At 47.2% G+C, this 13,862-nt stretch overlaps 1 protein-coding gene across 1 annotated transcript in view; it reads right to left on the bottom strand.

The window, feature by feature from the left end:
• The window catches only part of LOC121275738 (microtubule-actin cross-linking factor 1-like), a 105,810-nt gene that overhangs the window by 48,047 nt on the left and 43,901 nt on the right, over positions 1-13,862 (bottom strand). Inside the window, exon 4 of the mRNA XM_041183328.1 lies at positions 564-726. Coding sequence (XP_041039262.1) covers positions 564-726 — 163 coding nt within the window. The remainder of the gene's footprint in view (positions 1-563; positions 727-13,862) is intronic.

The raw sequence follows: 13,862 nt of genomic DNA, 5'->3' as shown, positions 1-13,862 counted from the left end.
TACTCTTCACATCTGCTTTTTCACCTCCCCTCTGAACCTTCTGTAACCCTCTTGGTTCTCCTTTGTACTTTCTACCTGACACCTCTCATAAGCACACTTTTTCTTCTTTATCTTAATTTCAATCTCCTTTTCCATCCAGGGAGTTCTGGAATTGTTTGTCCTACCTTTCCCTTTCGATGGAATATACCTTGACTGTGCCTGAACCAATTCTTTTTTGAAGGTAGCCCATTTGTTCAGCTAGTTTTTCCTGCCAATCTTTCATTCCACAATTTGAGGGTCCCTCGGTGTACTGCGTACAATCAGGCATGTGCTGTACAGCATAGGGGTCCTTCAAGCACAGACTATACAAAATGAGAGACCCTCAGTCTGAGATTGCACATAATGTGCGTCCCTCGAACACAGACTGTACACAGTCTGAGTGTCCTTCAGGCACAGACTGCACACAATGTTCCTAGGGCATGAAGCTGAACATTGTTTCTGTGTAGCACCCAATCACAAAGCTCCTTTAAACTTTTGAAGTAATATTTCTGTAACAAACAGAAATGGACAGATAGCAAACTCACTGGAGGAAAGAACACTTTGCATAAACTCCTCTAGGCTGATTCGTCCATCTTGATCCTTATCAATAAATCGGAAAACATCCACTACACGAGCCTTCTTATCGTTGATCCACTGCATGTAACGCCTCCTCCAGGTGTTGAAATTGAAGTTCTCAAATGCTTGGAGCTGAAATTAGCAGCAAAAAGATGACTTTCTCACTTGCCGGCATCGGGATTTATTTATTATTTCATTATTTCTAGCTTTATACATAAATACAACATAATTTATCAAATAGGAGGAGTAGGCCATTTAGCTCCTCAGTCTGCTCCATTCAACAAGATCATGGCTGATCAGATTGTGGTCTTAACTTCACTTTCCTGTTCACCTCCCCATTACCCTAGACTTCCTTGTAGGTCAAAAATATGTCTAACTCATCCTTGAATATATTCAATGATCCAGCCTCCATTGCTCTCTGGAGAAAAGAATTCCACAGGCTAATTGTCCTGTAAGAAAAGAAATTCTCCCTCATCTCCACCTTAAATGGCAGCCCCTTTATTTTTAAACTGTGCCCCCTTGTTCTAGACTCTCCCACAAAGGGAAACATCCTCTCAGCCTCCACCTTGTCAAGCCCACTCAGAATCTTACATGTTTCAATAAGATCACCTCTCATTCTTCTAAACTCCAATGAATATAATTCCAACCTGCTCAATCATTCCTCATAAGACAAGCCCTTCACCCCAGGAATCAGTTTAGTGAACTTTCTCTAAACTGCCTCCAATTCCAGTTCCATTCATAATTAGCTATAGTCCACAAGGGGCAAGAAGCATCTCTCACTCTATTCAGTGCGATTCTGCATACCACTGTCATAGCTCCCTCTGTTCAGTTTTTGATGTTGTCCAGCCACCCGGTCCTTCTCTGACCCAGCCTGCTCTTTCCTGATATTTGACCTTCTATTGTCACCAACACTAGACTCCCACCAGTGTCCATACTTTCTCAACTTCTGCTTCTTCACTTCAGCTGAAAGCCCAGGAGATGTTCGGACTTCAATTTTCCTGTGAAGAATTCATTGGTTCTTTGTTCTGTCCAAGTGATTCACCAAAGCCTAATTTCAAAAGCTGTAATTGTCTTCTCATCAGTTTTATTGAGGCTGTAGCACCCATACTGCACCATGCTCAACTCTAGGAGCTTGCAAGTTGCTTTCTTAACTGCAGGCCAATGTTGGATGCCCTCCATATTTCATTCAGCTGACGAGTTCTGCAATGGGAGTTACTAGCCCAGTCTTGATTTCAAAGCCGCTGATTCCAAAAATCAAAATTGATCTTTGTTCTCAGTAGCTGTAGGCTGAATCATCACACTGCTCTCACCACGAATTGTCATTGGTTATGTCTTGTTGATGCTCAACCTGAACTTCAGAACTGACTTTCTCAACTCTTCAGCCATCATGAATAATTCAAATTCAAGTTCAAATGGTTTCCTTAAATAAGGAGACTAAAACAGTACATAGATGTGGTCTCATTAGTACCCTGAACAGTTGTAGTAAAACTCCCAACTTTGATAGTCCATCCCTCTCCATCTGTCTTCATAGATTTTTGTGATTTGTGTCCAAGGATACCCAGATACCTTTATACTACAGCATTCAAAGCTGCAGCAGTTCAAGAAGGCAGCTCACCACCACCTTCTCAAGGGCAATTAGGGATGGGCAATAAATGCAGGCATAGCCAGTGCTTTGCACCTCCATAAGACCATAAGACATAGGAACAGAAATTAGGCCATTCGGCCCATCGAGTCTGCTCTGCCATTCAATCATGGCTGATAAGTTTCTCAACCCCATTCTCCCGCCTTCTCCCCGTAACCTTTGATCCCCTTACCAATCAAGAACCTATCTATCTCGGTCTTAAATACACTCAATGACCTGGCCTCCACAGCCTTCTGTGGCAATGAATTCCATAAATTCACCACTCTCTGGCTAAAGACCCCCCCACGAAAGAGTAAAAAACACTGCATTAAAATAATATTCTACTTTGCTTTATTCTTTCATGGGATGTGGGCTTCGTTGGTAAGGGACCATTTGCTGCCCAACTCTAATTGCCCTCTAACATGAGTGGCTTGCTAGGCCAATGATTGATGCGGGTCTCGAGTCACGTGTAGGCCAGACCAGGTAAGGACAGCAGATTTCCTTCCCTAAAGGCCATCAGTGAACCAGGTGGGTTTTTACAATGATGATGATAGTTGTCATGGTCACCATTACTGAGACCAGCTTTATATTCAAGATTTCTTTGACAAATTGAATTCAAAATCCACTAGCTGCCATTTGAACCCATATCCCCAGAACATTAGGGGTTGTCCTTTTAGTACAGAGATGAGGAGAAATGTTCTCTCAGAGGGTTGTCGATTTTGGAACTCTCTGGCCAGTATCTTCAGGTCGGTGAGCGGGGGTGGGGCCTGCTCACCGAAGTGTAAAATGACATGCTGTGATGTTGAGCGTGCTCCCAATGTCACCATACGCCATTCAGATCTTGAGTTCGGGGAGTGTGCACCGGAGTCAGCTGCTTCCCCACCAAACTCAAAATAATTAACTGAGCTGCCCATCCAACCAGAAGGTGAAGAGCCCAGGCGGCCTTCACATTCATCATGAAACCTCTGCCACGGGCGGGATGAAGGTTCATGAGGGTTTTTAAACTTGCCTATCGATTTTTTTGAAAATTTTTATTAATATCCCAGCTCATGTAACAATGTCACATGAGGGGACGTCTTAATTTTTTTTCTTTATTTAAATTTTTACATATAAGACTGATCTTCCTGAGGCCGCTCTGTGCCTCAGAGATTTTTGCGCTCTTTTGCGTGCACGCACCTTAATTGGCCGGCCCATGTAAAATGGCGGTGCTCAGCCGATCGCCACCTGCAGTGTTGGCTGTGCACCCACCCGCCCCTACTTCCGCCCAACCCCAACCCCGCCCTCCCCCCCCCCCCCCCCCCCCCCCCCCCCCCCCGCCCAGCGAGGAGAAAACTCTCCCCTCTGCCTCAGGAGGTGGTGGGGTGGGGTCATTGAATATTTTTAAGGTGGAGGTAGAGAGATTCTTGTTAGGTAAGTGATTCAAAGGTTATCGGGGTTAGATGGGAATGTGGAAATAGAAACACAAGAAGATCAGCAATGATCTTATTGAATGGCGGAGCAGGCTCAAGGGGCTGAATGGTCTACTCCTGTTCTTATTTCTTATGTTCTTATTAGCCTGGTCTCTGGGTTTCTAGTCCAGTGACATTAACACTACACCATCATTTCGTATTTTATTCTCCTTGCAAAAGCGGACAATCTCACATTTTCCCACATTATTCTCCATCTGACACATTTTTTTCCCACTCACTTAAACTATCCACATTCCTTTGCAGACCCTTTGTATCCTCCTCACAACTTATTTTCCTATCTATCTTTATATCATCAGCAAATGTAGCTAAAATACACTCAGTCCCTTTATCCAAGTCGTTATTAGAGTGCTACAAGAGGGTTCTGGACTGTCGAGGGCAGCCAATCTCACCTTTCACCATTGTCACAGGAGATTGAGTCTGATGGGTTCAGCCTCACAATGCTGGTTAATGGTGACAGGTGACAACAAAGGAAAGAATATTACTGGCACCAGCATTGCCCATAGGACTGCAAGGAAGAGACATCGTACATTCGGGGTGGGTGGGGGCCACAGGTAAGTTGCTGTTTCCTGGCTGGTTTTCAGTGCAGTGCTGGGGAAAGGGCTCCAGTGTGGGTCAGGCTGGGGGGCGGGTGAGGGGCAAGTCAGCGTAATCTGAAGTACAGAAGCACATGCTGGGGAGGGGTGAAGGAAGGTGGTTGGGGGGGGGCAGGGGGGGGTGGTTGGTGATGAGGAAAGTGCCTATGCACTTGGAAAACTTGTCAAAGTGAGCATTCTTCCGCAGCTGAGACTGTTCAGCAGCAGCTCCATTGACCTGCTGGGAGTCGAGACCTCTGAAGCCTTCCTGCCCATGCAAAAGCAGGAAAGTGCCACCAAATGTTCCAGAACCTTTCACCCCTTGGGCGCAGACTGCAAATTAATGTGCATTTTGGGGGGGAAGCAGAGCAATTGGACAACTGGGCTAGTTGTACAATCTCTTTGCTGAAGCTGCCCATGGAGCAGTCACTGGTGGAGATGTTCGCAGCCCCTTGTAATGTCAGCATCTCGGTTTGGAGCAGTCTCCCCCATGGTTGAAGCTAACAGTGCAGCCTTGCAGTGCGGGTTAGGAGAATGCCTGTGCCTGAGCTGAGAGCACAGCATGCAGTCCAATGGGTAAAGATGCTGTCAATCGGTCAGGTGGGGTAGGACGGAGGTGGGCGGGGTTTCAGACAGCCAATGAGCACACAGCACACTGGCCATCCAAGTGGGGGCCAACACTCTCCTGCATGTGTGAAGGGGCCTTCAGACTTAACCAAGAGAGGCTCTTAGGGACATATGCTGATGCATGTGTCTATCTTTGACCCTACAGGAGGAGAACATCAGGATTGTGGAGCCTGGTGATTTAGTGACCTGCCTCATGGTTGACAGGGAGCAGAGGAGGAAGAGAGAGTGGCGGAGGTGCCTGGCTAAACAAAGGGAGGAGCATCCAGCTCAAGATGAAGGAGCGGCAGAGCCTGCTGCTCACCCAGCTGAAGATCCACAGGGAGCCGAGGCTCGATGGTGCCTCACTAGACCCAGGGTCTCTCGCTGGTGCCTCACTAGACCCAGGGTCTCTCGCTGGTGCCTCACTAGACCCAGGGTCTCTCGCTGGTGCCTCACTAGACCCAGGGTCTCTCGCTGGTGCCTCACTAGACCCAGGGTCTCTCGCTGGTGCCTCACTAGACCCAGGGTCTCTCGCTGGTGCCTCACTAGACCCAGGGTCTCTCGCTGGTGCCTCACTAGACCCAGGGTCTCTCGCTGGTGCCTCACTAGACCCAGGGTCTCTCGCTGGTGCCTCACTAGACCCAGGGTCTCTCGCTGGTGCCTCACTAGACCCAGGGTCTCTCGCTGGTGCCTCACTAGACCCAGGGTCTCTCGCTGGTGCCTCACTAGACCCAGGGTCTCTCGCTGGTGCCTCACTAGACCCAGGGTCTCTCGCTGGTGCCTCACTAGACCCAGGGTCTCTCGCTGGTGCCTCACTAGACCCAGGGTCTCTCGCTGGTGCCTCACTAGACCCAGGGTCTCTCGCTGGTGCCTCACTAGACCCAGGGTCTCTCGCTGGTGCCTCACTAGACCCAGGGTCTCTCGCTGGTGCCTCACTAGACCCAGGGTCTCTCGCTGGTGCCTCACTAGACCCAGGGTCTCTCGCTGGTGCCTCACTAGACCCAGGGTCTCTCGCTGGTGCCTCACTAGACCCAGGGTCTCTCGCTGGTGCCTCACTAGACCCAGGGTCTCTCGCTGGTGCCTCACTAGACCCAGGGTCTCTCGCTGGTGCCTCACTAGACCCAGGGTCTCTCGCTGGTGCCTCACTAGACCCAGGGTCTCTCGCTGGTGCCTCACTAGACCCAGGGTCTCTCGCTGGTGCCTCACTAGACCCAGGGTCTCTCGCTGGTGCCTCACTAGACCCAGGGTCTCTCGCTGGTGCCTCACTAGACCCAGGGTCTCTCGCTGGTGCCTCACTAGACCCAGGGTCTCTCGCTGGTGCCTCACTAGACCCAGGGTCTCTCGCTGGTGCCTCACTAGACCCAGGGTCTCTCGCTGGTGCCTCACTAGACCCAGGGTCTCTCGCTGGTGCCTCACTAGACCCAGGGTCTCTCGCTGGTGCCTCACTAGACCCAGGGTCTCTCGCTGGTGCCTCACTAGACCCAGGGTCTCTCGCTGGTGCCTCACTAGACCCAGGGTCTCTCGCTGGTGCCTCACTAGACCCAGGGTCTCTCGATGGTGCCTCACTAGACCCAGGGTCTCTCGATGGTGCCTCACTAGACCCAGGGTCTCTCGATGGTGCCTCACTAGACCCAGGGTCTCTCGATGGTGCCTCACTAGACCCAGGGTCTCTCGATGGTGCCTCACTAGACCCAGGGTCTCTCGATGGTGCCTCACTAGACCCAGGGTCTCTCGATGGTGCCTCACTAGACCCAGGGTCTCTCGATGGTGCCTCACTAGACCCAGGGTCTCTCGATGGTGCCTCACTAGACCCAGGGTCTCTCGATGGTGCCTCACTAGACCCAGGGTCTCTCGATGGTGCCTCACTAGACCCAGGGTCTCTCGATGGTGCCTCACTAGACCCAGGGTCTCTCGATGGTGCCTCACTAGACCCAGGGTCTCTCGATGGTGCCTCACTAGACCCAGGGTCTCTCGATGGTGCCTCACTAGACCCAGGGTCTCTCGATGGTGCCTCACTAGACCCAGGGTCTCTCGATGGTGCCTCTCATTCCTGCACATTATTGAGAACCAGTGTTGCTGGAGACTGCGCATGTCTAGGGAAATGCTCGGTCACATATGCCGCCTGCTGCAGGATTTGGTGCCAAGGGGACATGGAGGGCACCCACTGCCTGTGGGTGTGAAAGTGACCATGGTGCTCAGTCTTTACTCCTTCCAGGGCTCCACAAGTGACCTGTGCAGAACCTCACAAGCTCCACACACAAGTGTATCCAGGAGGCCATGGACACCATGTTGTGAAGGCACAGAACTTTGTGCGTTTCACCCGGGATCAGGAAAACCAGGAAGCAAGAATGCTGGAATTTGCCCAGATCTCTGGTTTCCCACAGCTGCAGGGTGTCATCGACTGCACTCATGTGGCACTTAGATCTCCATGGCAACAAGTGGTCAACTGCTAAATGATCAGTTGGTGTGCGGCCAACACAAACGCATCCTACATGTCTGCACGATTCCTGGGGAACGTCCATGACTCCTACATCCTTAGCAGGTCTCAGGTCCCTGCCATCTTCTCAGGTCGACAGAGGCTGCATGGTTGGCTCCTTGGGGACAAGGGCTACCCACAGAGGCCGTGGTTGATGACGCCAGTGCAGCAGCCTCAGACTGCAGCAGAGCGACAGAATAATGTGGCTCACGCCGAGACCTGGACTTTGGTAGGTTAACAATTGGCATTTTGAAAATGACGTACTGGTGTCTCAACACGTCTGTTGGAGATTGCAACACAGTCCCTAGAGGGTGTCGCATATCATCATCGCTTGCTGCACACCCGACAACCTAGTTGAGAAGGAGTTGGAAGAGCTGCACGTCTCCTCCGATGAGGAGGACTGAGGCCCTCAAAGGCGAAAGATGCCAGCGATGAGGCCCTTGCATTGGCCAGACCAGGCAGGCTTGCTCAGGAGGCCCTCATCTCAGCAAGATTCCCAGAGGTGGATGATGAGATGCAGTGAGGGCAGTCCTGACATCCTCACCTTACGTCCATGAACATTTGACTCCTTGTGGCTGATGGCAGCACGCATACCCTCAGTGCTCAGGCTCATGTCATGGATGGGTGACTTTCGTCTGGGGGAGGACAATCAGCCAGAGGTCATGGTCCACATTGGGACCAATGACTTAGGAGGATGTGGTCCTGCAATCAGAATTTAGGGAGCTAGGTAGAAAATTAGCAAGCAGGATCTCTAATGTAGTAATCTCCGGATTATTCCCAGTGCCACTTGCCAGTGAGTACAGCAATTGGAGGATAAGACAGATGAATGTGTGGCTGGAAAGATTTTGCAGGAGGGGAGGCTTTAGATTCCTGGGACACTGGGACTGGCTCTGGGGAGATGGCACCTGTACAAGCTGAACGGGTTGCACCTGAACAGAGCTGGGACTGAGTTCCTTGTGGGGTGTTTTGCTTGTGCTGTTGGGAGGACTTTAAACTAACTCAGCAGGGGTGTGGGAACCAAGAGAAAATATTCGAGAGGAATACCAGGGTGCACAAAATAATGGGAGAGACAGATTGCACTAGTATAGAGAATAGTAACATAGAAACGAGGAGCAGGAATAGGCCATTTGGCCCTTTGAGGCTGCTCCATCATTCAATGCGTTCATGACTGATCCTCCATCTCAACACCATATTCCCACTTCCATACCCCTTGATGCCCCAAATATCCAAATAATTATCAATTTCTTTCTTGAATATACTCAGTGACCCGGCCTCCACAGCCTTTGTGTTAGAGAATTCCACAGGCTGACCACCCTCTGAGTGAGGAAATCTTTCCTCATCTCAGCCCTAAATGGCCTGCCCCATATCCTGAGACTGTGGCCCCTGGTTCTAGACCAGGGGAAACATCCTCCCTGCATCCAGTCTGTCTAGCCCTGTTAGAATTTTATACATTTCAATCAGATCCCCTCTCATTCTTCTAAACTCCAGTGAATACAGGCCCAGTCGAACCAATCTCTCCTCATACAACAGTCCTGCCATCCCTGGTATCAGCCTAGTGAACCTTCACTGCACTCCCTCTATGACAAGTACATCCTTTCTTAGGTAGGGAGACAAAAACTGCACACAATACTCCAGGTGTGGTCTCACCAAGGCCCTGTATAACTGCAGTAAGACATCTCTACTTCTGAACTCAAATCCTCTTGCAATGAAGGCCAACATCACATTTGCCTTCCTAATTGCTTGCTGCACCTGCCTATTTACTTTTATTGACTGGTGTACAAGGACATCCAGATCCCTCTGTACATCCACATTTCCCAATATATCACCATTTAAATAATACTCTGCCTTTCTGTTTTTCACACCGAAGTGTATAATTTCACATTTATCCACATTATACTGCATGTGCCATGTGTTTGCCCACTGACACAACTTGTCTAAATTGCCCAGAAGCTTCCTTGCATCCTCCTTACAACTCAACCCCGTCCAGTTTTGTGTTGTCAGCAAACTTGGAAATATTACATTTGGTTTCCTCATCCAACTCATTTATATATATTGTGAATAGCTGGAGCCCAAGCACTGATCCCTGTGGTACCCCACTAGTCACTGCCTGCCATGGATGTTGTGGCAATAACAGAGACCTGGCTCAAGGAAGGGCAGAACTAGGTGTTAAATATTCCCGGGTACAAGATGTTCAGAACTGAACACCTTGGCAGATGGTGAAATTTGAATTCAATAAAAATCTGGAATTAAATGTCTGATGATGACCATGAAACCATTGTTGATTGTTGTAAAAACCCATCTGGCTCACTAACATCCTTTAGGGAAGGAAATCTGCTGTCCTTACCTGGTCTGGCCTACATGTGACTCCAGACCCAAGCAATGTGGTTGGCTCTTAAATGCCCTCTGAACAAAGGCATTTAGGGATGGGCAATAAATGCTGGCCTAGCCAGTGACATCCACATCCCATGAATGAATATAAAAAAAATAGTAAAGGAAGGAATGTAGGAGGGGAAGTGGTATTGGTTAAGGAGAGCATTGCAGTGCTGGGGAAAGTGGATGTCCTAGACCAAAGAACAAAAAGGATGCAATTACATTGCTCGTTGTAGTCTACAGACCACCAACTAGTGAGAAGGACGGAGAAGAACAAATCTGCAGGGAAATTACAGAAAGATGCAGGCATTACAGAGTAATTATAATGAGGGACTTTAATTACCAGAATGTAGACTGGGACAGTGATAGTGTAAAGAGTGGAGAAGGGCAAAAGGACCGAGATTGTGTTCAGGAAAGTTTTCAACAGCAGTATGTGTCCAATCCAACAAGAAAAGATGCACTGTTAGACCTGGTTCTTGGAAATGAGATGGGCCAAGTAGATCAAGTGTCAGTGGGGGAGCATTCAGGAGACAGTGATCATTGTATTGTACATTTTAAGATGATGATAGAAAAGGACGACAGGCAATCCAGGCTAAGAATAATTAACTGGACAAGAGCCGACTTTGATGGGGCAAGAATGGAGCTGGGCCAGATAGACTGGAATAAAAGATTGGCTGGAAAAGCTGTAGCTGAACAATGGGTTACTTTCAAAAAATAATTGGTTTGGGCACAGTTAAGGTATATTCCATTGAAAGGGAAAGGCAGGGCAAACAAATCCAGAACTCCCTGGATGAAAAAGGAGATTGAAATTAAGATAAAGAAGAAAAAGTGTGTTTATGTCAGGTGTCAGGTAGAAAATACAATTGAGAACCAAGAGGAATACAGAAGGTTCAGAGGGGAGGAGAAAAAGTGTATTACAGAAACAAAGAGGGATTATGAGAAAAGACTGGCAGCCAACATAAAGGGGAATCCCAAAGTCTTCCACAGGCACATAAATAGCAAAAGGGTGGTAAAAGGAGGAGTAGGGCTGATTAGGGTCCTAAAAGGGAATTCATACATGGACAAAGGGGCCATGGTTGAGGTATTAAATGAACACTTGGCATCTGTCTTTACCAAGGAGGTAGATACTACCCAGGCCATAGTGACAGACGAGGAAACTCTGTCATTAGGAAAGTTCAAAATTGATAAGGAGGAAGTGTTGAATAGACTGTCAGTATTTAAAGTTGACAAGACGCTGGGACTGGATGAGATGCATCCAAGGATATTGAAGGAAATGGGAGTAGAAATTGCAGGGGCACTGGCCAAAATCTTTCAGTCGTCCCTAGACTCTGGGGTGGTGCCACAGGACTGGAGAATTGCAAACATTATGCCCTTGTCCAAAAAGGTTGTAAGGATAAGCCCAGCAATTACAGACCAGTCAGTTTAACTTCAGTGGTGGGCAAGAGTCTAGAAACAATTATTTGGATAGAATTAGCAGTTACATGGAAAAATATGGGTTGATAAGGAAGAGCCAGCCTGGATTTCTAAAGGGGAAATCATGTTTAACTAACTTGCTGGAGTTTTTTGAAGAGGTAACAGAAAAGGTCGATGAGGGTAATGCTGTCGATGTGGTGTACATGGACTTTCAAAAGGCATTTGATACAATGCCACACAGACTTGAGAAAAGTTATCACTCATGGTAGCAACGTGGATGCAAAATTGGCTGAAAAATAGGAAGCAGAGAGTAATGGTCAATGGATATTTTTCGGGCTGGAGGAAGGTTTGTAGTGGAGTTCCCCAGGGTCAGTACTGGGACCCTTGCTTTTCCTGATATTTATTAATGATCTAGATCTTGGTGTGCAGGGGACAATTTCAAAGTTTGGGGATGATACAAAGCTTGGGAGTGTTGTGAACTGCGAGGAGGATGGTGTGGAACTTCAAGAGAACATAGGCAAGTTGGTGGAGTGGGCAGGTAGGTCGCAGATGAAGTTCAATGTGGAGAAGTGTGAGATGATGCATTTTGGTAGGAAGAACATGGACAGACAATATAAAATAAGGGGTGAAATTTTGAAGTGGGTGTACGAGTAGAAAGACCTGGGTGTATTTGTGCATAGATTATTGAAGGTGGCAGGACAAGTGGAGAGAGCAGTTAATTAAGCATATAGTATCCTGGGCTTTATTAATAGGGGCATAGAGTACAAGAGCAGGGAGGTTATGCTGAAGTTATATAAGAGACTCGTTAGACCTGAACTGAAATATTGTGTACAGTCCTAGGTGCCACATTTTAGGAAGGATGTGAACACACTGGAAAGAGTGCAAAAAAGGTTTACAATAATGGTTCCAGGGATGAGAAACTTCAGCTATGAAGATAGATTGGAGAGGTTGGGACTGTTCTCCTTAGGCAGCTAAAAGGAGATTTGATAGAGATGTTCAAAATCATGAGGGGGCTGGACAGAGTAGATAGGGAGAAGCTATTTCCACTCATAAAAGGATCAAAAACAAGAGGGCACAGATTTAAAGTGATTTGCAAAAGAAGCAATTGTGATGTGAGAAATAACTTTTTCACACAACGAGTGGTTTGGGTCTGGAATGCACTACCCGGAAGTTGGTGGAGGCAGGTTCAATTAAGACATTCAAGAGGGCATTAGATGATTATTTGAAGAGAAACAATGTGCAGGGGTATGGGGAAAAGGCAGGGCAATGGCACTCGGTCATAATGCTCATTTGAAGAGCCAGTACACACATGATGGGCCAAATTGCCTTCTTTTGTGCCATTAAGTATCTGTGATTAATCTTCACGTAGATAGGGTAAATCAAATTGGCAGTGGTAGCCATGAACAAGAATTCAGAGTGTATTCTAGCACAATATGTTGTAGACCCAACCAGGAATCAGGCTATTTTTGGTTCTGGTAACATGTAATATGGCAGGTTTAATAAATGATTTCACAGTGAAAGATCCCCTAGGAAACAGTGACCATAATATGGTAGAATTTAGCATTCAGTTTCAGCGTGAGAAACTTGGGTCGGAAACAACTGAGCTAAACTTAAATAAGGGTAATTACCAAGGTCAGAGTTGGCTGGAGTGGACTGGGGAAGGAGTTTAGTAGAAAAGACGATTGATGAGCAATGGCAGATGCTTAAGAAAATAGTTCATGACTCACAACAAAGATATATCCCAGTGAGGAAGGAGGATTCTAGGAAGGGGATAACCAACCATGGTTAACCAAGGAAGTTAAGGATAATATCAAATTGAAAGAAAAAACAGACAATGTGGCAAAGATTAATGGTAAGCCAGAGGATTGGAAAAGTTTTAAAAACCGACAAAAGATGACCAAATAATGAGGGAGAAAATAAACTTTGACGGTAAACTAGCAAATAATATAAAAACGAAGAGTAGGACCTTCTTTACATATACAAAAAGGAAGAGAGAGGTCAAAGTGAACATAGGCCCCTTAGAGAATGAGGCTGGGGAAATAATAATGGGGAACCACGAAATGGCAGAGGAGTTGAATAAATGCTTTGCATCAGTCTTCACAACAGAAAACACTAACAGCAGAACAAAAAAAATATAATAATAATGGGGTTAAAAGGGCGGGGGGGTTGTTGAGGAAATAAATTCAATAACTATCACTAGAGATAAAGTACTAAATAGATAAAGGGGCTAAAATCTGATAAGTCATCTGGATCTCATGGGTTGCATCGAAGGATATTAAAAAGAAATGGCTGCAGAGATAGTGGATGTACTGGTAGTAATCTTCCAAGAATCCTTAGATTCTGGAAAAGCCCCAGAGGATTGGAAAACTGCCAATAAGAACATAAGAACTAAGAGCAGGAGTAGGCAATTCAGCCCCTCGAGCCTGCCCCGCCATTCAATATGATCATGGTTGATCTCATTTCGGCCTCAACTCCAATTTCCCGCCCTCTCCCCATAACCTTTCCACCCATTACTAATTCAAAATTTGTCTATCTCCTCCTTAAATTTATTCAGCGTCCCGGCATCCACTGCACTCTGAGGTAGTGAATTCCACAGATTCACAACCCTTTAAGAAAAGTAATTTCTCCTCATCTCTGATTTAAATCTACCACCCCTTAGCCTAAAACTATGGCCTCTCGTTCTAGAATGCCCCACAAGAGGAAACATCCACTCCACATCTACTTTGTCTGTCCCCTTTAGC

The sequence above is a fragment of the Carcharodon carcharias genome, chromosome 3 (genome assembly GCF_017639515.1).
Source record: "Carcharodon carcharias isolate sCarCar2 chromosome 3, sCarCar2.pri, whole genome shotgun sequence".
NCBI lineage: Eukaryota > Metazoa > Chordata > Chondrichthyes > Lamniformes > Lamnidae > Carcharodon > Carcharodon carcharias.
This window is presented reverse-complemented; position numbering and strand designations above follow the sequence as displayed.